Below are 25,849 nucleotides of genomic sequence, written 5' to 3' on the forward strand. Positions count from 1 at the left end.
ATCTAAGATCAACACATACTGTGACAAACAAGAGGAGACAAAAAGGAAAGGCACACTTCAATTAATAAGACTTGGGTAGACAGAAGTGCCTCGAGGCTGTGGTTCAAGACAGGGGTGACAAATGCAGGGCTGCCAGCTCAGCAGCAACCCTAGGGAAGGGAGGGAGAGTTGAATGGTGTGAGATACACATCCTTGACTGAGGACAAACAGGTGTGGAGGAGCTGGGGTGCTCCCCACAGGCCAAGTATGGTCCCTGGCAAAAAAGCACAAAAGTGGACACGACTACACACAAACTCCCTCACTCCTTACAGCTGTTAATAACCTAATGAAGTGCACTAAGAGTGCAGAGACTATAAGGCCTCAGATCTGTAACTCCACAGCAAAAGGATATCAGCAGTGCTACAAACACATCTGATGGCCTAAAGGTACATGAGAAAATACTATCTATCAATTATTAAGGGGGAAGTGCCAATCAAAACTACAATGAGAAACCACCTCACTCCTGTGAGATGGCCTCTATCTAAAAGACTGGAAATAGGGGCCTCCCCGGTGGCACAGCAGGTTGAGCGCAGCTCTGTGAAGCTGCTCACAGCCTCTGCAGCATGGGTTCAATTCTCTGCTGACATGGTGAGGCAGACCTCTCCTGTTAAGCATGTAATCTTCCTGAGAACTGATAATTTAAACTCAGTCAGATAACCTACCAATAACTCCAGTCAGTTATCAGTACTTGATTAATAAATACTATTCAAAAGAATTTTGTGAAACAAGAGAGGGCCAAGATGTTCCTTGATTCGCTCCCAAGAGGATCATCTAATAGCGCAGCTGCTCCCCTCAGCAGTATTTTCTGTCGTCTGCCTGTTCTGTTCCCCACTCTGTCTCTGGTGAATTCTCTCACTCTCTGGCATTTCTGGCCTGTACCCCAGTTCTTGTATAAATAAATCTTTAAAAAAATAAAAAATAAATAAAAGACTGGAAATAACAAATGTTGGCAAGTATGTGGAAAAAAAGGAACTTTTAGCCATGGTTGATGGGAATGCAATTTGATGCAGCCTTCATAAAAAAAGTTTTGGAGATTCCTCAAAGAAATAAAACTGGAAATACTATATGATCTAGCAGTAACATTGCTAGGTATTTACCCCAATAATATGGAAACTCTACTATGAAAAGATATATAACAGCATTACTCACAATAGCCAAGTCATGGAACCAATCTAAACATCTATCACAAACCAATGGATAAGCAAATAGTGGAATATATGCACAATGGAATAATACTCAGCTATTAAAAAATACAAAATAGTATCTCTTGGGACAAAACAGACAGATTTTGAAGTGCTTATGCTAAGTGAAATAAGACAGAAAGTAAGATAGTTAATGAATGGTTTACTCATTTGTGGAATATAAACAACCAAAATAAACAAGCTGGTAATGCAGAACAAAATTAATTCTTAAACTCTGTGAAAAACATACTGGCTATCAAAGGGGAAGGTGGAGGATCAGAGAATAGGGAAGGGAAGGTAACAGGGCATTGGCACTAGAGCTTTGGTTGATGGTGAATGAAGCATGTACACATATGGGAGGGTGAAGATGTGCTACCAAAATTATATAGATATGTAAATCAGTGGCAAATCTATAAAATCTGAGAAATAAAAAATTAGTTATACAAGTTTTTGTTTTATGTACACTAAGATCAATGTCCGTGTTTGTGTCATCATGATTAGCAAATAGGCAAAGTGTCCAAAAACTCTATTATCTTAAAATTCTATTATTCTATTATCTTACTGAGATATTGAACTGGTATTGCTCCATCAAGTAGCACTAGACAACTTATCAAAAATGCGCTTTGTGTTGGGTTATAAAGTCTTAAGGCTGATACTTTTTCTTATATCTCTTTATATACCTCTAGGGTCCAGCATTTAACAAGTCTTAAGTACATTGAAGGAGACAGGAGACCCAAGTTCTAATCCAAACACTTGTGCTAACTGCCTGTGATACCTTGGGCAAGTTATTTGCAATGATGAATGTCATGTTTCTCAAACATAAAATTTAGAGTTCAAACTACTTTGAAAAATCCATCCTACTCTTATCCTATTAAATGCTATGAATGAATGAGCTAGTGATCAAATGACTTTTATAGCCCATCTGCTTAATTTTCCATTTAATTTCTGAGATTTCTTTTCCCTAAGAATCTTTCAGTTTTCTTCATGTCTCATTTCAATTTTCAGTACACATTTTCAGCATCAATACCTAACACTATAGCATTGCTGTAAGAGTGTTGGGAATGGTTTAAAATTAAAATTTTGCTGTAAGTGAAACCATCTAATATTTTCTTTTTCCTTCTGACTTATTTCACTTATAGGAGGAACATAGGGAAAGCATATAAGGGATCAGGAGAAAAAAAAGACAAAGGTAGCAGGCAAACTATAAATCAGAGATATTCATCAGGGGAGGGAGAGGAATCAAAATGGGAAGGAAGAGCACTAGAGAATATGGTGATGGTTCACAGGTGTCTTGGTGGTGTTAATCTTATGGGGGGGCAACACCTGAGAGGAGAAATTAAATATTGTACAGAAATGAACAATGTAAAAATATATAAATAAAAATGGACAAAAATCAAAAAATTAAAATTTTGGTCAAATTTCATAAGAACTTTGCACTTGAACAGATCATACTTGAAATGAAAAGTAAAAACAAAGGATTGGCATAGCCCAAATTTTGTTGAGGATGAAGAAGAGATATGCCCCTTCCTTTTTTGTTAATGTCCTCTGCCTTTAAAATATCCCCCTAAACCACAAAAATCCTACACAATGTGATACTTTACCCAGAAGAGATTTGTTAAAATAGCCAACCTCCTTCCAGAGCTTCATAGTAAGCCTACCTTGCCAGCACATTGCTGCCAACAAGTGTTATAGATAACTTCCCTTCATCATTTAGCTGATGCAGATTAATTTCATCTCGGAATATGTGGAATGAATCAGAGATATTTAGTTCTTCTAAAATAAATCGTGTTTCAGCGAAGTAGTTGAATTCAGTTCTTGGTATGTTCAGCACAGGCAAACAGAGAACCCCAGGTGGACTGACCTACCAAGAAAAAAGTTGACTGAATCACTGATAATGGCAGGAAGAAAGAAGACAACTACATTGACTCAAGCCTTGAGGGCAAACTGTAAAGGCTATGAAAATCCCTTGGTCTTGCTAACCCTCTTGATATTCACACCACCTGTCCCTGAACCCCATGAGCAGAGCATTATCCACAGGTAAGTGGCCCTGATTTTTTTACCTCTTGTTACTCTGCATGAAAATTGTCATGCTTTACTTGAAATATTTTATGATTCATTTCAACCCTCCCACAATTAAAAATATATATGTACAGGGCCTCCCTGGTGGTGCAAGGGGTTAAGATGTAACCTATGAAGCTGACCGCAGATTCTGCAGCATGAGTTCGATCTCTGGCCAGGGAGAAACCCCACATGGCACAGCAGACCTCTCCTGACTCGCCCACTGCTCCCCTCAGCAGTGTATTTCAGTCAGTCTGCCTGTTCTGTTCCCCACTCTGTCTCTGGTGAATCCTCCCGCACCTCTGGCCTGTACCCCCATTCTTGTATGCATAAATAAATAAATCTTTAAAAAATATATGTACATACTCTACCCTTCAGAGATAACAAATTCACTTGTGTTTATGGAATTGGCAGAACTTTGGAAGAACAGAAGTAGATCAGGGAAGTACTGTGTGACCAGAAAGGTAGATTTGTCCCATCTACATGGGGTGCCTGCCCCTCAGCTCCAAAGAATTGTTTACACGCAAGAAATTCAGGTCCCAGGTAGGCAAATCTATCAGTAATTCAAGAACAACTAGAAATCTACATTTGGGTTGTTATCTATGATATTAACTAATACAACTAATTTTTAATCAAAATATTATATAGGTCACTTATGAGCTGTATTTGGTGCACAAAATACCAGACTGTGACTTCCGTTGATTTCTTATTTTAAAATCATTTATTAAACAAACAACAAACCTTTTATTTTTTTTAAAGCACTGTGGTAATGGAAACAGGAAATGAGCCTAAGTTAGGAACTTCAGATCCACTGTCAAAAAATTATTTCTGGGCCTCCCCTGGTGGCGCAGCGGTTGAGTGCTGGGCTGCAAAGCTGCCCGCAGACTCTGCAGTGCAGGTTTGATCCCCGGCCACCGGCGAGGGTCCCACATGGCCATAGAACTCTCCTGCCGCACCCGCTGCTCCCCTCAGCAGTGTATTTCGTCGGTCTGTCTGTTCTGTTCCCAGCTCTGGCTCTGGTGAATTCTCTCACCCTCCTGTGCATCTAACTATACCCAGTGCTTGTATAAATAAATAAATAAATCTTAAAAAAAAATTTTCTATAGAAAGTTTTAAAATAAAAGTGCTCTTAAAAATTAGTATGAGTGTATATCAACAAGCCCCAAATCACTGAGAAAACAGGGTTTAGAAACATTGAATTTTTACATGAAATAAATGACCCTTATTCTTACATCATCACAGCTTTGTCACAAGCATAATGCTTATTACACAGTTTACATCTTTATCATCCATCTCTCCTTCCCAGCATTAAGAAAGCAGGGTTGGTTTTTTTTTTTTTTCTTTTTTGTAGGTTTTATTCAAATGTATCCCAGTACATAAAACAGTCTGGTAAATAACAGACATTTAATCCATAATTGTAGAATAAAATAAATGGATCACCCACTGCTGTAGTATACAAAACACACAGCCACTCCAACAAAATGGTTTTTCTCCCACATGTCAGGCAAATACTGAGTCAAAATTGTGCAATAATCATTAGCAATTTATACAGGTGAAATTATTTTTCTCAATTGATAGAATGATATGTAATTCCTGACATTGAATGGTAAGGGCAGAAAAACAAATACATGAGTTAAGATCATGTGGTCTACTCTGGCAGGACCTACTCTTAAGTTGCAGTTGGAAGAATTAGGTTGTAGTCCCAACCTTTGCTGTGTGGACTTCAAGAAAGCCATTTTCTCAGCTTTCCCCATCTATAGAATGAGACTTAACTACCCAAGTGAGAAGTATTTAAATGGTGTTATACATAGGAGGCTCAAAAAGTCTGTACTTATCCGCTGTGTTAATACTCTGAGAGGGAGTAGCCAGGTTCTCAGGAAAAGTTAAAATGGGGACACAGACCTAGGCAGGGGTGTGGGGTTCAGTAAACTACAAGAAAGACATAGAAATATAACAAATTCTCAGTATGTGACCCTGCAGCAATTGCATATTTCTCTCCTAGTTCAATGGCAAGCTTTAAAAGAAGTCAAACATCTCTTTATTTTTGTCTATCACAACTGCTTTTCTTAATCCTTTAATTAGATCTCATTTTATTTGTTCAAGACACTGTAGTTGTTGTTAGTGGTGTTCTTATTATCACACAATTTCTTTAAAAGTCCATGTTAATATGAATCTTAAAACCAGTCCACTTCAGTCCATTTCAGTTCTCGAGATAAGTAAAATTTTTTCTTAGGAGCCAAAAAATCCAGTTAATAAGATTAATACTTGATATGCATGGCTCAATACAGGCACATTTATTGCTTCATATCAATTAATCTCCCTTGCAAAGTTCAACAAATTTTAAGAAAATTTGCATTTAAAGTCCTGTGTAGAGATCAGAGTATTTTACCCAGCATTTTCTGTCAGCTGTTTCCTTAACACCATTGTTACCACCCACAGTTCATTCTGGAAGACTGAGTTTCTTGTGAATTTAAAGAGCCATAGATAACTTTGCATTCTCTCAAAACCAAGTATCCAAACCAAACTAAAATAAAGCAAATGACATCTCTGAAAATTAAAAATTGTGTGAAATATGGAACACTTACAATGTACTTTCTTATGTTTTAAGGCGACACATTATCATGCACTAAAACAATTTATGGGATGGGAGTTTTAAATCAATTTTCCACCCCTACAGAGCTGTGATAGATTTCACAGAGCAGAAAGATGCTACTCAAAGAATAAGATCATTAATTGGGAATGACTTTGTATACAAAGTCTGGGCAAAACTATATAGATGTGATAGGTAATACCTCTCTTACCAAAATTTCCAGCCAATATGTTCTGTACTTCATGTGAAGTTCATATAGCTTACTCTGCATGTGTATTTCTAGTCCCAATTTTAAGACTATCCAACAAGAACAATAAAGGAAAATAAGAAATCTGACCATTACTTTTGTTAATTCTCTGAATTCCCATAAAAGTTATCAAGTATTACAAAAAAATTTTATTTTTAATTTGAAAACACTGATCTTACTGAAATAATGTGTTATAAAGAGAGTAACTAGAGTAATGAGGAATAACTAGAACAATGCCTAACATATAGTAGGTGCTCAGTAAGTATTGTTGATTAATGGATTATAATACTTTATTTTCTGCAATAAACCAGAATATGAAAAATTAACAGGTCGCTTGTTTTTCAAAAAATGTTTGCTCAAAATTCAAATATAAAGCATAATATCCCATACCTTGTCTAGAAAGTAAGCATAAGTGAATGCAGAAATGAGAGAATCCAAGTCACATGATTTATGTCCAATCACCACATGGACCTTTTCCAAGCGTTTGCTTCGATTCTGAAACAAATTCAAACAAAACGTCAGAATTTAATCTGCAACAAATCAATACAAAGAAGAGATATTTCCCCTTTTTTAACATATGCCTTAACTATATCTTATACAGCTGCAGACAGTTATCAATTTAGCCTGAAGGATATGAGGACATAAAGTTGCATGTTTAATATTCAAAAATGTTTGTTCAAATTCTAGTAAATTGCCAGGAAGAAAAAGAATGTGATCTTATTAAGATTATATACAACCTAATTAGATAGGAGCTGTATTTCTGAGTCATAATTTTTTAGTAAAAGATCATCTTGTTCTAAGGATTAGTTTCATAGCATTCTATATCATTTCCTTATATTTCTTTCTGAATTTGACAAAGTGACAACATATAATTTTGTAGGAATTCATTTTTTCATGCCACATTTTAGGTAATAGGATCTGTTCTTTCTGCATTATATGCCATAATTTAGCAAATGAAACTTGCTACAATTTTCATCTCCTCAGAGAAAGGGATCTGATTAGTATCATTTCTCTAAAACTATAAGTCAGTTACCATTAAAAAGAGTATATAGCCACCTCTCTGGAAAAGAAGACATAGTTCCTGGTTAACTCAATAGTTAACTTGAAATTTCTTTATAGACGGTTGACCTTTCTTTGAAATGCTGGGTTGGAAATGCCAGAGAACCAATTATTTCCAGAAAATTCCACAGCAAAACTGTCCAATATAGATCACTGTAACCTAAATTAACATCTTTATAGTATATGTGAGATGACACATGTATATAATTTCCCTACTTTTCATTCTTTGCTTGAACTTCTCTTTTTAGGACGGGCTAGGAAATTGTAACACTGCTCAAAAAGGATATATAAAAAAATTAGATCATGACCATTTCAAGAAAAGGCTTACTTACTCCTTCATCTACAGGACAAGGATAAAGCATCATTTAGTAGCTACCGGGTTATTTGCAAATAAATCTATGAATCTAGGGTGTTGTTATTGTTTGTATGGAACTGCCTGGTATCAGAGTCAGAAACAAGTTAATTAACAACGAGACTGTGGGCCACAGGACATCACAAAGCAAATCCTGAAGGGAGCTAGCACTATACAGAATGAAGGCAGGATAAATATCCTGCAAATGAGTCATCCAATACATAATATTATTAAATAAGATAAACATATATTTTTTTAAAATACACCATAAAAATGTTTTTATGTGTGAGTTTGTTTCTACTTTTGATAGTTAACATCTGAATTCAAAGAATAATAATAAAAATTCTAAGTTCATTCATAAATAAAGACACTGAAATTAGTAAAAAACAAATTAAAAGTATGATATAAACTTTTTGAAGATATAAAATTTTTTGAAGATAATTACAACCCCTTCCTCATTACCACCAAATCTGGCTCCCAGTCTTTCTTCTCTCAGCTTTCTTCCCTTATTCTCATAAATGTGCAGCCCAATTCTCACTCTCAAGGACAGACTGATCCCCCTGTGAAAGACTGTCAGATATTCGAGAGGTACCTAAAGAAATTTAGGTAAATGGATTTATACTCCATTACAACACAAACACCCATTAGGCAATCACATTACTGTAGAATGCTGTTCTTCCGAGAAGCTCAAAGATCTAAGTAGACATTACCTCACTTCTCCTCCCTGATCCTGTAAGGCAGACAGTAAAATGATTAACAACACTTTTTTTAGAGGTCAACAGAGTCTGCATGGGACTAAGATTGTTCCCAGAACTCATGACCCAGTACCGTGATTCCTGTCTCCTCTGCCTTGTACCAACCACTCCATAATACCTTAATGACTGCAGTGTCTACAGAGTTAGACAGCACAGAGATCGAGAGAGAAAAGAGTGTAAAATATTCGCTTTAAATGCAATAAGGCTCCAGACATTTATAGCATCAAAATTACCCCAAAGCTAACCTATCTGCCTTTTTTTTTACCATGGCTAAAAATGTTTTTTCTTTTTTTTTTTATTCTTTTTTTAAATTTTGGTTTTTCTAATTTTGTATATTTTTTACATCATTTTTTATTTTTGTACAATGTATGCATTTACATATTGGTTATAGTCCCTGTACTATTCCCACCACCCTTGTTTTGATCCTACTCCCTTCTCCCCGCCCTTCCTCCCACCATAGGGTGTCTCTCGTTTATAGTTGCTTGTTGTTTTGATTTTTATCTAAGGCTAAATAACTCCTAGGTATGGCTCTATGTTCAACACTATATTTGCACACAAAGAAGACAACTGGTGTGTCAACTCATTTCCATACCTAAACCAATTATTATGTAGAAAAAGAAAGGATATCAATAGGGCTGTGAATCCAAAGCATGTTGGACCAATTCTCACAAGTCAGCAATATTCTAAGATTAGGATTTATTTGCTCTACTCCATTTTAAGAGAAAAAAATATTCATCTTACAGGTAGGCTTTAGAATCTCTCTCTCTCTCTCATCATGACTCTCTTCCAGCTTCTCTTCTCCTGACATATCAGGTTCCCTCATTGGCATGACCTCTTTTATGCCACTGGTTCATGTCCACCATCTTCAGTCAATGTGTCAGTCCAGGCACCAACACTCTCTCCCCTATGCCACCCACCTTCATCAAAATATACTATCCAGTGCTGATATTATCAGGGGTCTAATTGCATGTCCACTCACAAGTTCAATAGAGAGTCCATTCTAAAGACTACTCCTAGGTTAATGCATTACTCACAAAGGCAATCAAATTTCATTTTAAAGAGAGCTTTGGGGAGGGTCTCCCTGGTGTCTCAAGGGGTTAAGCACCACACTATGAAGCAATCCGCAGACTCTGCAGCATGAGTTTGATCCCCAGGCTGGCCAGGGAGAAACCCACATGGTAAGGCAGACCTCTCCTGGTTCGCCTGCTGCTCCCCTCAGCAGTGTATTTCAGTCAATCTGCCTGTTCTGTTCCCCACTCTATCTCTGGTGGATCCTCTCACCACCCCTCCACCCTGCACCTCTGGCCTGTACTCCAGTTCTTGTATGCATAAATAGATAAATCTTTGGGGGGAAAAAGAGAGAGAGAGAGAGAGAGAGAGAGAGAGAGCGAGCTTCGGGGTAGTATGCCACAATCCCAAAAGATGACTAGAAACTTTTCATACTGGCTGGTAATGACAGGCTACCCAGAACAGACATCACTATCAGAAAGTACCATTGGTGTCCAATTAAAAGTGTTAGGCTTGGGCCTCCCTAGTGGTGCAGCGGGTTCAGCACAGTGCTGTGAAGCTGTCTACAGGCTCTGCAGCGTGGGTTCAATTCCCGGCTGGCCAGGAAGATTCCCACATGGCATGGCAGACCTCTCCTGTTTTGTCCACTGCTCTCCTCAGCAGTGTATTTTGGCCCTTCTGCCTGTTCTGCTCCCTCCTCTGTCTCTGGTGAATTCTCTCACCCTCCCGTGCCTCTGGCCTATACCCCAGTGCTTGTATAAATAAATAAATCTTTAAAAAAAAATGATAGGCTTGACTTCAAAACAATCTCAGATGTTCCTAAATCTGTGATTCCTACCAATCACCACTGATGAGATATAATTAGAGAGTTAACCATGCTCACATAGACTCCTGCCTGCTTGAAGAAATAAAATGTGAAATTAGTTGTGAAAACTCAACCAATAAGTAAGCTCAAGGAATTGCAGGATTTGGCTCATAAAACTAGAAATCAAGAATCAGGGTATACAGGGAAGTTTCAAGTTGCCCACCAAAAATGACTTTGGAAGTGTAAACAGCACAAGCACAGAGGTCAAGTCAAGGCATAAAACTATGAAAGCTGATGTCAGGTATCTGGGCTGGGATTCTGGGTCTTTGTGGTATCTCTTCACTATGCAGTGATGATCCAGTTGCCAGGGCAGCGATGAAACTGGTTTACAGGGACTTTGGAACACATGATACTCTTTGCACCTCTCATAACATGTCCTTAGGTACCTTCCTAGGTCACATATCCACATATTTATAAACCCACAGATGTTCTGTCTTAATATATTTGTCCCTTGATACATTTCAAATTGGAATCTAAAGTATTCAGAGGCAAATTCATCCAAATAAAACTGACATAGGTACAATTTATCAATTGAACTTGTGACTGTCATTCAACTAATAAAAACCTCTTCGTTCCAGGAATTGTTCTACATGCTAAGGATAGAGTAGCATACCAAAGAGTGAAAATTCCCAGCCCTCATGGTACTGGTACTTAACTTTTTAGTAAAAGAATATATGATGAACCAAATAAATAATCATAATTGAAGGGAGTAGCTGTGATGAGACTCATTGAGAAGATGACATTTGAGTGAAGACCTGAAGTGAAGAAGTGGACCCTAAAGATACCTCACAGGAATATCAAGCACAAGGCCCTCAGTTGAGAGCAATCCCAGCATATTCAACAATTACTGCCTATGCACACATTTTCTCAGAGTGATTTTGTAAACTCCTAGTCAGGAGTAAATAGATCTGCAAAGAAAGTACCCATTCCCTATTATGGACATGAGCAAGCAGGCATTAAGGAAACTCAGAAGACTAGTGCCTAAACTCCATGCTGTACAAGCCCAACATAAAAAAGAATCCTGATAATGCGCAGCAACAGACACTGTATTGCTTTGTCATCCACACACCCAAATGAATGGACAAGATCTCTCCATAATCAATGCATAAAATATATTCAATGTGCCAGTATTCCAGGTCACAACTTTAATATGCTTTCAAAGTGTAATCCCATATACCACTAAATGAGACTGCTTAATGAAGTTTGCTTATGTCCTTTTAAAAGCAAACAAAATGCCTAAGTATTCAGATTCAACTGCCCATTAAAGAAAATTGCACTTGTCAGGCAGAAGCACTTTCAAACACACCCACAGAAAACAGAATTGATCAGAAAGAGGGCTTCCCGAGCCCTGGTGGAGGTGGAGGTCATGCCATCAGTTTTTTCATAATTCCACCCTCTCAGAAACAGAACTGTTCCTCCCTAAAACTTTCCCCATCTAAAGTCCCATAATTAATCTTTAGTCAACAGGTCTTTGCAATGTTCTTTCCAATCCTCTCTTCTTAAAAACTTGATACATTTTTTTCAAAAATAATAAAATTGAAATGAATTTGTTCCAATAACATTTTAGATGAGATGAAGAATCCCAGAAGAGATGAAGAATCCCTTTCCTCACACACTGAAGCAGGACATATTACTTAGTCCCTTATCCTAACAAATGAAGAAGAGTAAAAGCAAATAAAGAAGCAGCAGTAAAAAAAAGAATCTTGAATTTATCAGTGGTATCTCCAAAGAAACCCAGGCATAAGGCAGAGTTGGCAGTTGAGCTAGTGTTTCCTTGACTCCTTCTAACTCTAAGTCAATGAGGGGGTCTCCCATCCTGGAGCCTGACTGTGGGTTCCTCCTCAGGAGACCTATGCACATTTGGCTGCCATGATCCTAAGTACGAAGACTCAGAGAATGGGCAGGAGGAAACCTACCACACTCCAGGACTTGGAGGTCCTGAGTCCACCCCCAGCCACCAGGAAAGCCACGCAGGAGAAGATGCATCAGTGACCACAGCCAAATGAACAGCAAAGACAAAACGAGTATGGAGAGGCACAGAGCAGCCTGTTCCTCTGCAGGTGATGATCAGAGCCCCTGATCAGCTCTGTCTGCTGTGGATAAATTCACATTTTTTGCTCAAATGAATGAGATGGCTCTTGAAACTGTCACTGGGTTTAAGATGTTTCTAGAACTCCCAACCTCCTGAATTTCTCATTATCTTATCACCACCTGGAAAGAATGTTGGAGGGATTTGGACATGGGATCAACTGAAAGGTAAAAACAGCAAAAGAAGGAAATGCATATGACTCACTCTCTGAAAGGTCCCCGAAGCACAGGGATTTTTCTGGCCAAATTGAAAACCTTGGTTTTATTCTTTATTTTTCTGGTAAAGAAGAAATAACATCATATAAAAACAGACAGCAATAACACAAAGATGACTATATTAACATATTGTTGTTCTATATATTTTATTTATGCATATATATTAACATGTATTCTTTTAAAAAAATGGTGTGATTGTATTCCCAGCCTTTAAATACTTTTTTAAAATTACTTAACAGTATACTATGAACTTTCTCCAAGATCAGAACTATAGAGCTTCATTCTTTTTAGCTTAAAAGTGGTGAAAGTATGGACACATTTACATATGGGGATGGGGTAGGTGTGCATAAAATTTCCGAAATCAGCATAGGTGCTCTTTTTATTTAGTCCCTACGATATTACCAAATAGTATACTCTGGGTTGCTGGTCACTTAGTCCAGTTTCATTCTAATGATTAATTAATAAACAATAATACATGACTGGGAGTCCATAATTAATTTCTTCTGAGAGCTATTCCTCAGGTCATGTATAAAAACAAAAACATTTACTAGAATCTACAAATTCAGGACACAGACATTTTACATTTAACTTTCTCATAAATGTCCTAATTTAATAAGTACTAGATGAATATAAACCAAGGAATTGGGAACAAGCAACAAGCTTTCAATAAGACTCATGATTTCCTGGTAACTGTCTTATCTACTGATAAAACTCAAACCTAAATCAGTTCAGATAATTATATGTTGCTTATAACCTGTTCCCTCACCTCCCTTTCTACCAATCCCAGTAACATTTTTTCTCAGTCTTCCCTTTGCCATGCTGGAAAATGTCCTCGTCAATACCTCTCTTGGGAAAAATGGGAGATGGTAGTCAGTCTGAGAAAATTTATTTATAAGTATCTCAGATATTGTGCTCCATTACCTCCTATATTGTCAAATGCAGAAGACATTATGGGTATGTAATAGAGGATCCAAAAGCTAAACCCAAGATTATCAGAGGTCCTCTTTTTTGGCTGGGCAGTTTGGCTCCCCAATTCCCTGATGGTTAGGCTCCATTTAACATGGAGCTCTGGACATTGAATCAACTATTCTTCTTCAACTTGTGTGTTACTGACCTTGAGGGTATTCTCAAAAAGCAGAACTTCACCTATTTTATATATATATATATATATATATATATATATATATATATAAAACTCCCAATACCTAGTATTTTTTGGAATAAACTCCTGAATTCTACTTTTCTGGGTCAAAGAACATTTTAATGCTCACCAGAAAAGTTGTAGAAATTTACATTTTTACTCACAGAAATACCTGATTTTCAAAACTCCAATTCTGTATTTAAGCATTATCATATTGATAGGCAAAATATTATCTTAATGTTAATTTGTATTTATTATATTACAAATACTTTAGGTCATTTTTTCATATGGGCACTAAATATTATTGCCTTTATGCAGTTTAAGATGCTTATCCTATTCTCACTGGTGAATAAACTGGTGAAAATATTATTAACATATTCAACTCTGATCACATGAATAAGATATTATTTTGTTCTCTGGCCTTGGGCATTTATGGAACAACCTGTTCAATAAGTTGCATTAAGTATGCAATAAGCATACATTATTTAATATGACATTGTTTCAAGCACTAAAGAGCAACGGTATGCTTTGTACCATCTATTCCTCAGTCTGCCAACTCTGAAAAAGTTGCAATAATACAAGGCAGGCTAGTGGAGAACAGCCTTGGTATCCTATCACTTGACTAGAACGCCTTTCATGCTAGTCAATTTGTTTTGTAACAGATTAACCTCATGTAAAATGATAATGAATTTAAAATCTAAAGTGTTGAATGTAATCATTATTGAATGTCTTAAAAATAGTGAAAGGTTTGCAAGATAGTAGCTCCAAAAAGAATAACTGATAAAGAGTAAAACAGGAGATTGCTTTTGTATAATATTTATATCATCTGGCTATTAAAAGGACAATATCGGGCCTCCCTGGTGGCGCAGCGGTTGAGCACTGGGTTGCGAAGCTGCCTACAGCCTCTGCACTACCGGTTTGATCACAGGCCACCAGGTGAGGGTCCCACATGGCAGCACAGACCTCTCCTGCCGCCCGCTGCTCCCCTCAGCAGTGTACTTCGGTCCTTTTGCCTGTTCTGCTCTCTGCTCTGGCTCTGGTGAATTCTCCCACCCTCCCATGCTTCTGACAGTACCCAGTGCTTGTATAAGTAAATAAATAAATCTTTAAAAAAAATAAATAAAAGGACAATATCCTTAATGTACAAAGAGCTCCCATACGTTGATTTTAAAAAAGACAAAAAATCCAGGGGAATAATAGGTAAAGAATGTGAATGGGTAATTAACAGAAGATGAAATGAATATATGAAAAGAAACCCAACCTCATTAGTAATCATAGAAATGCAAATTATACCAACCATAAAATGCCATGTTTTTGCTCTCAGATTAGCAAAAAATTTAAGTGTTAACACCCACGACCAGTTAGACTGTAAGTAACAGCGAGGAATACTACAACCACTGTGAGGTTAATCTGGCAGAATCTATCATGATGAAGAATGTTCATACTTTTCAGATTCAACTTTTTTTATTCTTTCAGGAATCTTGTCTATAGAATAAAATCACCAATAAATGTGGATGCTTTAAAATCAACATTATTATTTAAAACCCACTTTAAATATAGATAATTAATAAAGTCCTGAAGACTGTTTCTTGAAGCAGTGTTTGCACTGGAGGAAGAAAAAAAAATAAAATAAGAAATAACTATGTTCAACAATCAAGGAATCACTAGATAACCATGGAAAATCCATAAAATAGAATCACAGCAACTATTATCAAACCAATGAGTTAGATCAATATCTAATGATCTGGAAAAATGTACTTTAATATTCTTTCCAACATCACGTGGTTGTTTTTTCCTTCCTGGATCCCACTCTCAGAGAAAACATGTTAATATTTTACTTGGGCTACACTGTCTTGCTGGCAGTACTAGGATTACCTTCTAGGGCATTGTTATTGTGATGCAAATTTATAAGCCTTACCCCTGACAGATCCACAGGAGAGACTAACACTGTGATGGTTCTACAGAGCAAGTAGGTTTGGGAACCATGGCCTTTATTTTTTTTTAATTAATGTTTTTTTATTTTAACATTTATCATTTTTTACATTTTTTAGACAATATTTGCTTCCCCCACCCCCTCAGATTGAGTCCCCATAGAATCTCCTTCCCCAAGGCACTCCCCCCTCCCCGCACCATCACCACAGTCCCCTGTGGTCCTCCCTCCCTCCCTCTGATCCCTCTCCCTCCTCCTCCCCTGCAGGATGGCTCTGATTTATAATTGTCCGTTTTTATTTTGTTGTGTTTTGTACTGTTATTATATTTTTACACTGATGTCTTATTTGGTTCCCCTATATTCCTGCTATAAATGAAACCATCCGATATTTTTCTTTTTCCTTCTGGCTTATTTCACTGAGTATAATTCCTTCTAGCTCCAACCTCATTGCTGCGAATGGCATGAGTTTATCTTTTCTGATTGCTGAATAATAATCCATTGTGTATATATAACACATCTTGATTCAGTCATCTATTTTTGGGCATTTGAGTTGTTTCCAGGTTTTACCTATTATAAATAGTGCTGCAATAAACATATTGAATCACTATTTTTGTGTCCTTTGGGTAGATCCCTAGTAGTGGAATTGCCGGAATGTATGGTAGCTAGCTAATCTTAGGTCCTTTTTAAAGGCCGTGGTTCCCAAACCGAGGACCTAAGATTAGCTAGATCCATTCATCTTCTGTTAACAGCATTTGGTTTTGAAAGGAACTGCTTGAGTTGCTCACGACTACCAACAATTTCAGAGAGAATTGTCAGAGAGAAATTTGTGTTGTACAGATTTACTTCAGTTTAGAATAGAAAAGTCTTAAGGATCACTCAGGTGAAACCACTGAGTGGTGTCCAAACTGAGAACCTCAGATTGAGGGAAGAAACTATGCAGACTTTCATTTATCTCATCATCTAGCTTTCTGTTTCTTAAAAGGTTGCCTTACAGACTTTTATATTATACCAGTATACTACACCAGTATAGTAATAAATGAATAGAAATTAGACATAAATCTTGAAAGAATGTACTCAAAAGACTTTTACTGATGCTGTTGTACAACCAAAATACGTTGGAACTACGCTTTATAATGAGACTACTGAAAACCAAGAGGTAAACGGCAGAGGCAGGTAATATGTGCATCCACCCTCTACAGTGCCACCTCTTTGGCCCACTGCTCTACTTCTGCTGTGGAGTATGGAGAAGCAAATGTCAACCACCGAAACAATACTGAACAATAACTCTTCATTTGTTGGTGTGTGCAATCTTCAATTCCTAATCACTCACACTTTTAGGGGTCAGCTATTCAACATCAGAGATCCAGATCCACTAGATTAATGTTTCCTTGAGAGTCCTGGCCACGACTTACACTTTTATATCCTCTAGCGGCTCTAAAGCGGTTCTGTGCAAACAGTAGGTGCTCAAAACGTTAGTTGGTGAAAACAATGATATCAGATATAACAGTTGAACAGAAGATAGCTTTCAATTTTTATATTATCTTTGTTATTTGTCTAACATTGTTAGGGAGTAATACTCTATAAACAGAGCAAAAGTTAAAAATTACATTATAATTTTCAATCTTTCCCAAGCTTACAAGACTTTCATTTCAAGACAGGGTTTCTCTCTGAATCAATTGCAACCTCTCTCTCTGTCTCTCCCCATATACATACATACACATACACACAGCACACACACACACACCAGAGTATTATGATATTTGCATTCTCTCTACTTCATGGTGCAAAGTTTAAAAAAAGCTTTTAAATGATTTCATAAATTAATGGATTTTATGAGTATAATGACATCATGTATTCTCCTTTCCTCCTAAAACATAAAACACCTGACTTCTGAGTCTACTCCACATTCAAATGTATCCATTACTCTGAAGACCTAACCACTGTAATAATTTTATTTTTAAATGCCTCAAGCAGTGTGAAGAGGTGTACCATGGAACTCTGTCAAAACAGCTTACTAATAGTACATGCACATCCAGGAGCTCCAATTCTAGGCCTTGCAATAGGTTCATTAACCACCATAGACAGGCATGATTGTGAATAACTACCAGGAATTATTGTGACTAGCTACTAGGAATTGCTATGTCCCCAACACTTGGGTGATTAATGGGTGTCCAGTGTTGAGTAATTTTTTTTAATTTTTTTTTATTTTTGACATCATTGTTCATTTTTAAACAATATTTGTTTCCCCCCACCCTCTCAGGTGTAGTCCCCATAGAGTTTCCTTCACCAATGCACCTGTGCCCCATCACCTTAGTCCCCTGTGCTCCTCTCTCCCTCCCCTGATGCCTCTCCCTCCTCCTCCCCTGCAGGATGTCTCTGATTTATAATTGTCTGTTTTTGCTTTGTTGTGTTTTGTACTGTTATTATTTGCTTATACTGATGTCTTATTTGATTCCCCTATATTCCTGCTATAAGTGTTAAGTAATTTTTATTCCAATTTAGATGGTTTTTCCAGTTTTGGAAATAACTTTTATTCCAATTTAAAAGACAAAATAATATCTATTGTATTAATAATCAGAGCTGCTAAGGTTGTTACCCCAAGGCACTGATTTTATACAAAGTAGATCCTAAGGAATTCCACAACTTCTTATGCTTTTTATATTTTGCAGTTACATATTGTCTCTTTTGGTTGACAAAATGCAGGAGATGTGTTGAGAAGCCTCCTACTGCTTATTCATAAATAGGATGACAACAAGAGAGACAACTACTTTCCCCAAAGGTTAAGTTTTCACATTTAAAATGCCACAAATAGGGCCTCCCCGGTGGCGCAGCGGTTGAGCGCTGGGTTACGAAGCTGCCCGCAGCCTCTGCAGCCCCAGTTCGATCCCCGGCTGCTCCCCAGCCTCCGGAGGAGGGTCCCACATGGCGCGCAGACCTCTCCTGCCTCCCACTGCTCCCCTCAGAAGTGTGCTTCGGTCCTTCTGCCTGCTCTGCTCCCCGCTCTGGCTCTGGTGAATTCTCTCACCCTCCCAAGCTTCTGACTGTACCCAGTGCTTGTATAAATAAATAAATAAATCTTTAAAAATAAATAAATAAATAAAATGCCACAAATAAATAAATAAATAAATAAAAAAATAAAATGCCCCTTTCACAAACTGTTGGTGATTTCTGAAGCTGGGAGGATTGGGAGCATGGAGGAAGGGAGAGAATGCCCTGTAACTGGTTCTATGAAAAGCCCAAGACCTGGAGTCCACACTCATGGTAACTGGTCAGATGTGTCTTTAATTCCAATCTGTAGAAGTGAATTAGCGCTGGAAGTTGCACCTGGTAAAATATTCAACTAAATATCTGTCGAAAGAATGGATCAAGCAATAAATGAGGAGCCCAAATGCTGGGATCATGCCAGCTCAGCTTAGATTGGGACTAGAGTAGCAAGAGGAAAGCCTTTTCTCTGCCATCTCCTATGCCTTTCCCTTCATTTCTGTTCTGTCGTCTCCCACACTCACCCCTAAGCCCAAGCACCCCTGGGGGCATTCTTTCTTAGCTTTGCTTTATGGGAAAGGGTAGAAGAGAATCACACTTACAGAATTCCAACAGAACCTACTGTGATATATAATTGAGCAAGGAAACATTCTCAGTGGAACTAGAATTAAAGGTTAAATCACTCCACATCCAAAAGGTTACTGGAGGAAAATAAAGGACTGGGAGCCTCCACTTTCCTTTGCTTTAATGGTATTTGCCTTTTCCCCTCTTTGTCCTGACAGTCTAATGCTACTTCTGTGCTCTTGTATGTATGCTTGTAAATATTTATCCTGCCTGCAATAAGTCAAAAAGCAATTTATGAAAGATGGAGAAATAGCACCAGATTGCGACTTCTCACTCCAGTCACCGGAGTGTCAGGTCTGCAGCCCTTTTTTCACTTTGTGAACAGAGATGGAAAGGCCTGAGGAACAGCAGGTGGGTATGGATGGAGGGGTTTCTTCATAGACTGCTTCTTACTCATATGTCATAGGAAAACTGAGGATGACTCTTGCTACACACATACTTGCATTAAATATTACTGTCTATCTTTTATAAGACTGACAAATCAAGAACAGAGAAAACATTGACAATAACAAAAGCTCTGACACCCTTTGAAGTTCCTCAGTTTGTCTTTTTTTTCCTATCATTCCAAACACATTTTCAAGGCCCACTATTAAGTATAGAGAACCTTTCAATAAATAAGGTGTTCAGCTTTGTGCAGACACAGTTGTCCATAGAATGGACAACACCCAACCCCCCCAAGCTTCAAAATACTATTTCAATTAGGAAAAAAATTCAAAAGCTATGCTTCCATTACTACTTCTCCAATTTGCCCTTAAGGTTGCTGTCTTAATAATAACCCTATTGTTGCTATTTCCCCTTAAAGTTTTTTCAAGTTTAAGTTAGTTTCTTTAAGAGTTTTGTAAGTTATAGGAATTTCACTTTTTCTTTGTTTACAATATTTCCATTTTTGCTGGAAAATTTGTGATTCATAACTATTTTAAGTTTTCTTTAACAGGTCCTTATGGAATGGGGTTGGGGTGGGGGGAGCTCCTGCCACCCAACACTTTTTTTGTGAGCCTAACCCCAGATCAGAACATCTTAATGTGTTACCCTTTGTGAAGCCAGCCATAATGTGGCACAGGTTGCTCTGGATACTTTATTTCTTTTTTTTTTTTTTTTTTTTTTTTTTTAAATATTAAATTTTATTTTTTATTCCCCCATACAATTGCAAACGCCCCATTCTGACCCCAATCCTTCCCCTCCCGCCCCCCACCCCCCAAAAAGTGTCTCTGGTTCATAGTTTTTTGTTGATTTTGATTTTCACTTTCTTATATTCATTTTCCTGGTCCCTTATTTAAGTTTTCTAGATTCCTGCTATGAGTGAGACCATCCGGTATTTTTCTTTTTCTTTTTGGCTTATTTCGCTGAGCATGATCCCTTCCAGTGCCATCCATGTTGCTGCAAATTGCATGTGTTTATCTTTTTTGAATGCTGAGTAATATTCCATGGTATATATGTACCACATCTTCTTGATCCAGTCATCTATTTTTGGGCATTTGGGCTGTTTCCAAAGCTTAGCTATTGTAAACAGTGCTGCTATAAACATAGGAGTGCAGGTGCTCTTTGGAATTGATGTTTCTGTGTCCTTTGGGTAAATACCTAGGAGTGGAATTGCTGGATCATATGGAAGCTCTATGTTTAGTAGGTCCAGAAATCTCCACACAGCTCTCCATAGTGGTTGGACCAGTTTGCACTCCCACCAACAGTGCACAAGAGTTCCTTTTTCTCCACATCCTCGCCAACATTTGTTGTTGCTAGTTTTTTTAATATGTGCCATTCTCACTGGTGTGAGATGGTATCTCATGGTAGTTTTGATTTGCATTTCCCTGATTACAAGTGATGTTGAACATTTTTTCATATGTCTGTTGGCCATTTGCATTTCCTCTTCAGAGAAGTTTCTTTTTAGCTCTTCTGCCCATTTTTTGACTGGATTATATTCTTTGTTGTTGCTGAGTCTCATCAGCTCTTTGCAGATTTTTGTGATCAGTCCTTTATCATTAGTGTTGGGTGCAAAAATGTTCTCCCAGTTGGTGGGGTTTCTCTTTGTTTTTGTTATTGTCTCTTTTGCTGTGCAGAAGCTCTTTAATTTGATGTAGTCCCAGCTGTTGATCTTTCTCTTCACTATCACTGCTTTGGGTGATGTGTCTGTAAAGATGTCTTTGATGTGCAAATCCCGTAGTGTTTCGCCTATATTTCCTTCTATGTATTTTATGGTTTCAGGTCTTATGTCTAGTTCTTTAATCCATTTTGAGTTGATTTTTGTGTATGGTGTGAGGTAGTGGTCAAGCTTCATTCTTTTGCATGTAGCGACCCAGTTTTCCCAGCACCATTTATTGAACAAACTTTCTTTGCTCCAATGCATAGTCTTTGCTCCTTTGTCAAAGATTAGTTGACCATAAATCTGTGGGTTTATTTCTGGATTTTCTATTCGATTCCATTGGTCTGTATGTCTGTTCTTGTTCCAATACCATGCAGTTTTGATGATTATGGCTTTGTAGTATAGTTTGAAGTCTGGGAGTGTGATGCCTCCATTTCCTTCTTTTTTTTTCAGTAGAGCTTTGGCTATTCGGGGTTTTTGGTGATTCCATATGAATTTCATCAATAATTGTTCTATTTCTTTGAAGAATGACATTGAGATTTTGATTGGAATAGCATTGAATCTGTATATTGCTTTTGGTAGGATGGCCATTTTAATAATGTTTATTCTTCCAATCCATGAGCAGGGGATGTCTTTCCATTTCTTTGTGTCTTCTTCTATTTCTTTTAACAGTGTTTTATAGTTTTCTTTGTATAGGTCCTTTACCTCTTTTGTTAGATTTATTCCCAAATATTTGATTTTTTTTGTTTCGATAATAAAAGGGTGGTTTTTTTGATTTCTTCTTCTTCAGATTTATTGTTTGTGTATAGGAAGGCTACTGACTTTTGCGTGTTGATTTTGTATCCTGCCACTTTACTGAATTGATTGATGAGTTGAATTAGTTTTTCTGTGGAGATTTTGGGGTTCTCTATGTATATTATCATATCATCTGCAAATAGTGATAGTTTGACTTCTTCTTTTCCTATTTGGATTCCTTGGATGTCTTTCTCTTGTCTTATTGCTCTGGCTAGGACTTCCAGTATTATATTGAAAAGCAGTGGTGAGAGTGGACATCCTTGTCTTGTTCCAGATCTTAATGGAATTGCTTTCAGCTTTTCACCATTGAGAATGATACTGGCTGTTGGCTTGTCATAGATGGCCTTTATGATGTTGAGGTATGTTCCTTGTATCCCAAGAATTTCAAGGGCTTTTATCATGAATGGGTGTTGCACTTTGTCGAAAGCTTTCTCAGCATCTATTGATATTATCATATGGTTTTTATATTTCTTTTTGTTGATGTGTTGGATAACGTTGATTGATTTTCGGATGTTAAACCATCCTTGTGCCCCTGGAATGAATCCAACTTGGTCGTGGTGAATTATCTTATGGATACATTGTTGGATTCTGATAGCTAAAATTTATTGAGGATTTTTGCATCAGTGTTCATTAGGGAGATTGGCCTATAGTTTTCCTTTTTTGTGTTGTCCTTATTCGGTTTTGGTATTAGTGTAATATTGGCTTCATAGAACGTGTTTGGTATTGTCCCTTCCTTCTCAATTTTTTGGAAGAGTTTGTGAAGGATAGGCACTAATTCGTCTCTGAATGTTTGGTAGAATTCATTTGTAAATCCATCAGGTCCTGGGCTTTTGTTTTTGGGGAGGTTTTTAATTACCATTTCAATTTCGCTCCTTGTAATTGGTCTGTTTAGGTGTTCTATTTCTTCTTTATCTAGCTTTGGGTGATTGTAGAGTTGTAGGAATTTGTCCATCTCCTCTAGATTGTTGAACTTGTTTCCATATAACTGTTCATAGTAGTTACTGATTATTCTTTTGATTTCTGCTGTGTCCGTTGTGATTTCTCCTCTTTCATTTATGATTCTGTGTATTTGTGCTTTCTCCCTTTTTCCTTTGTGAGCCTGGCTAGGGGTTTGTCTATTTTATTTATTTTTTCAAAGAACCAGCTCTTGGTTTCATTGATCTTTTGGATTGTTTTTTTAGTTTCAATTTCATTTATTTCTGCTTTGGTTTTTATTATTTCTTTTCTTCTACTGGTTCTGGGTTTTTTTGTTGTTCTTTTTCTAGATCTTTGAGCTTCGAGATTAGGTTGTTTCTTTGAGTTCTTTCTTGTTTTTTGATGTGAGCTTCTATTGCTATATATTTTCCTCTTATTACTGCTTTTGCTGCATCCCATACATTTAGGATATTGGTGTCCTCCTTGTCATTCAATTCAAAGAATTTTTTAATTTCTTCTTTGATCTCCTCGTTAGTCCAGTGGTCTTCCAGTAGTGTGGCTTTTAATCTCCATGAGGTAGGATAGTTCCTTGCCTTCTTTTTATGATTTATTTCTAGTTTGATGCCTTCGTGGTCAGAAAAGATGGTTGGTATGATTTCAATCTTGGTGTATCTGTTGATGTTTGTCTTGTGCCCCAGTATGTGATCGATCCTGGAGAATGATCCATGTGCGCTTGAGAAAAATGTGTACTCCGTTTTTTTTGGGTTTAGTGTTCTATAGATGTCTGTTAAGCCCAAATGCTCTAGGTCCTTATTTAGAGCTTTAGTTTCTTTACTTATTTTTGTCTTGTTGATCTATCCATTGTTGATAGTGGTGTGTTGAAGTCTCCCACTACATATGTGTTTTCTCTGATGTCTGTTTTTCAGAGAGGACAACAGTTGTCTGATATATTTTGGTGCTCTTTCGTTTGGTGAGTATATGTTAATGAGTGTTATTTCTTCTTGAAGTATTGTCCCCTAATCATAATGTAGTGACCATTGGGGTCTCTTTTTATTTTTTTGAGTTTGAAGTCTGTTTTATCTGATATAAGTATAGCTGTTCCTGCTTTCTTTTTTGGCCCATTTGCTTGCAGGATTGTTTTCCATCCTTTGACTTTGAGCCTATTTTTATCTTTTGTAGCTAAATGTGTTTCCTGGAGACAGCAAAAGGTTGGGTTTTGTTTCTTAATCCAGGCTGCAACTCTGTGTCTTTTTATTGAAGAGTTTAGTCCATTTACATTTAGAGTTAATATTGATATGTTAGCATCTGTATTTGCCATTATGTTTGTCTTTCCTTTGATTTTATTTATTTATTCTTTTAATAACTTTTTTTTTTTTTTTTGGTCTTCTTTCGTTGTTATTCGTCCCTCTGAGGTTCTGGCTTTAGGATTCCTTGTAGTATTTTTGGGAGTGGGGGTTTAGTCGCAATGAAATTCCGGAGTTTCTCTTTGTCTGGGAAGGTCCATATTCTTTCTTCATGGAGGAAAGAGAGCTTTGCGGGATAGAGTATTCTTGGTTGGCATCTGTTTTCTTGGAGTCTGTTGACTATGTCCCTCCACTCTCTCCTTGCCCGTAGTGTTTCTTCAGAGAAGTCTGATGTCAGCCTGATTGGTTTTCCTTTGAATGTTATCTGTTTCTTCCCTCTTGTCAGCTTCATTATTTTTTCCTTGTCCTGGATTCTTGGGAGCTTTACTATTATGTGTCTTGCTGTGTTTTTCCTTTCGTCGTGGAAGTTTGGTGTTCTTCTTGCTTCTTGTATATCAATTTTCAGCTCCTTCTTCTCATTTGGGAAGTTCTCTTCAATTATATCCATGAATATTTTCTCTGTTCCTACATCTCTCTCCTCTCCTTCTGGAATTCCTATAACTCTTATATTTCCTTTCCTCATGGAGTCAGATAGTTCCCGAAGTCTTTCTTCATTCTTTTTCCTTCGTACTTCTCTTTCCTTTTCTGTTTGGTTCTTTTTATTTCTGTGTCTTCAAGATTACTTATTCGTTCTTCCATTTCATCTATTCTGCTTTCATTGCTTTTCCCAGAGTTCTTTAGTTCCTCCATTAATTCTTTGATCTCCTGCATTTCTCTTACTTCCCTCTTTAGGGACTCAATTTCCTTCTTCTGATCTATCACTTTTTTAATCATGGCAATTTTAAATTCTCTTTCTGGAAGGCTCAGAAGTTCTTCCAAGTTGCTGTCGTTGCAATCTGGGGAGTGGTTTTCTTTTTGTGGTGTGCTTCTTTCCTGAGGAGTTTTTAGGTTGCGTGTGGTTCTTCTACTCCCTACTGTCTGTTTTCTAATTTGTCGTATGCGTTGGGACACTGTGTTGCTCGGACTGACTGACATCTTGGGTGAACTTCTCCGCTCCCCTCTGGCTCTTCCAGGAGCCATCTCTGTCTTCTGGGGGAGCTTTCTGCTGGATTTAGGCAGTTTTTACTGAAGAAATGTCCCTGTTCTCAAATGGCGAAGCGGGATGTAGTCCCTGCGCCTCCGGTTTCAGGCACACTCTTCTGCGCACCCGGTCTGCCCCGGACGTGGGTGCCTGCTCCCTCTGTGGGCTCAGACTGCTGGTCGGAAGGGGCCTGGCGTGGAATAACTTCCCGGCTGGCCACTGGGTCCTCCAGAAACCTGCCCTTTTCAAGCAGTCTTAAGAAATGTCCTGTTTTATAGGGTGTTAGTGACTTTTTTTTTCCTGGTCGCTAGGTGGCGCCAGAGATCTCTCTTATTGTCCTTGGGGGGCTGTTTTTCGCCTCCCCCCACCCCGTGGGACAGAGAACAGAGCAGGAATGGTAGGGTACACCTCAACAGCTTTGGGGTGCTGTGTCTGCCTTGTGCCCCACCGTCGTGGAGAAACCACGCCCCGAATTTTCGTGCCCCGGGTCTCAGTTCAAAGCC

At 37.7% G+C, this 25,849-nt stretch overlaps 1 protein-coding gene across 1 annotated transcript in view; it reads right to left on the reverse strand.

Annotated features, from left to right (window-relative positions):
* The window catches only part of PRUNE2 (prune homolog 2 with BCH domain), a 215,805-nt gene that overhangs the window by 161,505 nt on the left and 28,451 nt on the right, over window positions 1-25,849 (reverse strand). The window contains exons 2-3 of the mRNA XM_054688860.1: window positions 6,506-6,610; window positions 2,879-3,081 (exon numbers count right to left, since the gene is read on the reverse strand). Coding sequence (XP_054544835.1) covers window positions 2,879-3,081; window positions 6,506-6,610 — 308 coding nt within the window. The remainder of the gene's footprint in view (window positions 1-2,878; window positions 3,082-6,505; window positions 6,611-25,849) is intronic.

Source organism: Talpa occidentalis, unplaced genomic scaffold (genome assembly GCF_014898055.3).
Source record: "Talpa occidentalis isolate TD23 unplaced genomic scaffold, MPIMG_talOcc4v2.1 talOcc4.7, whole genome shotgun sequence".
NCBI lineage: Eukaryota > Metazoa > Chordata > Mammalia > Eulipotyphla > Talpidae > Talpa > Talpa occidentalis.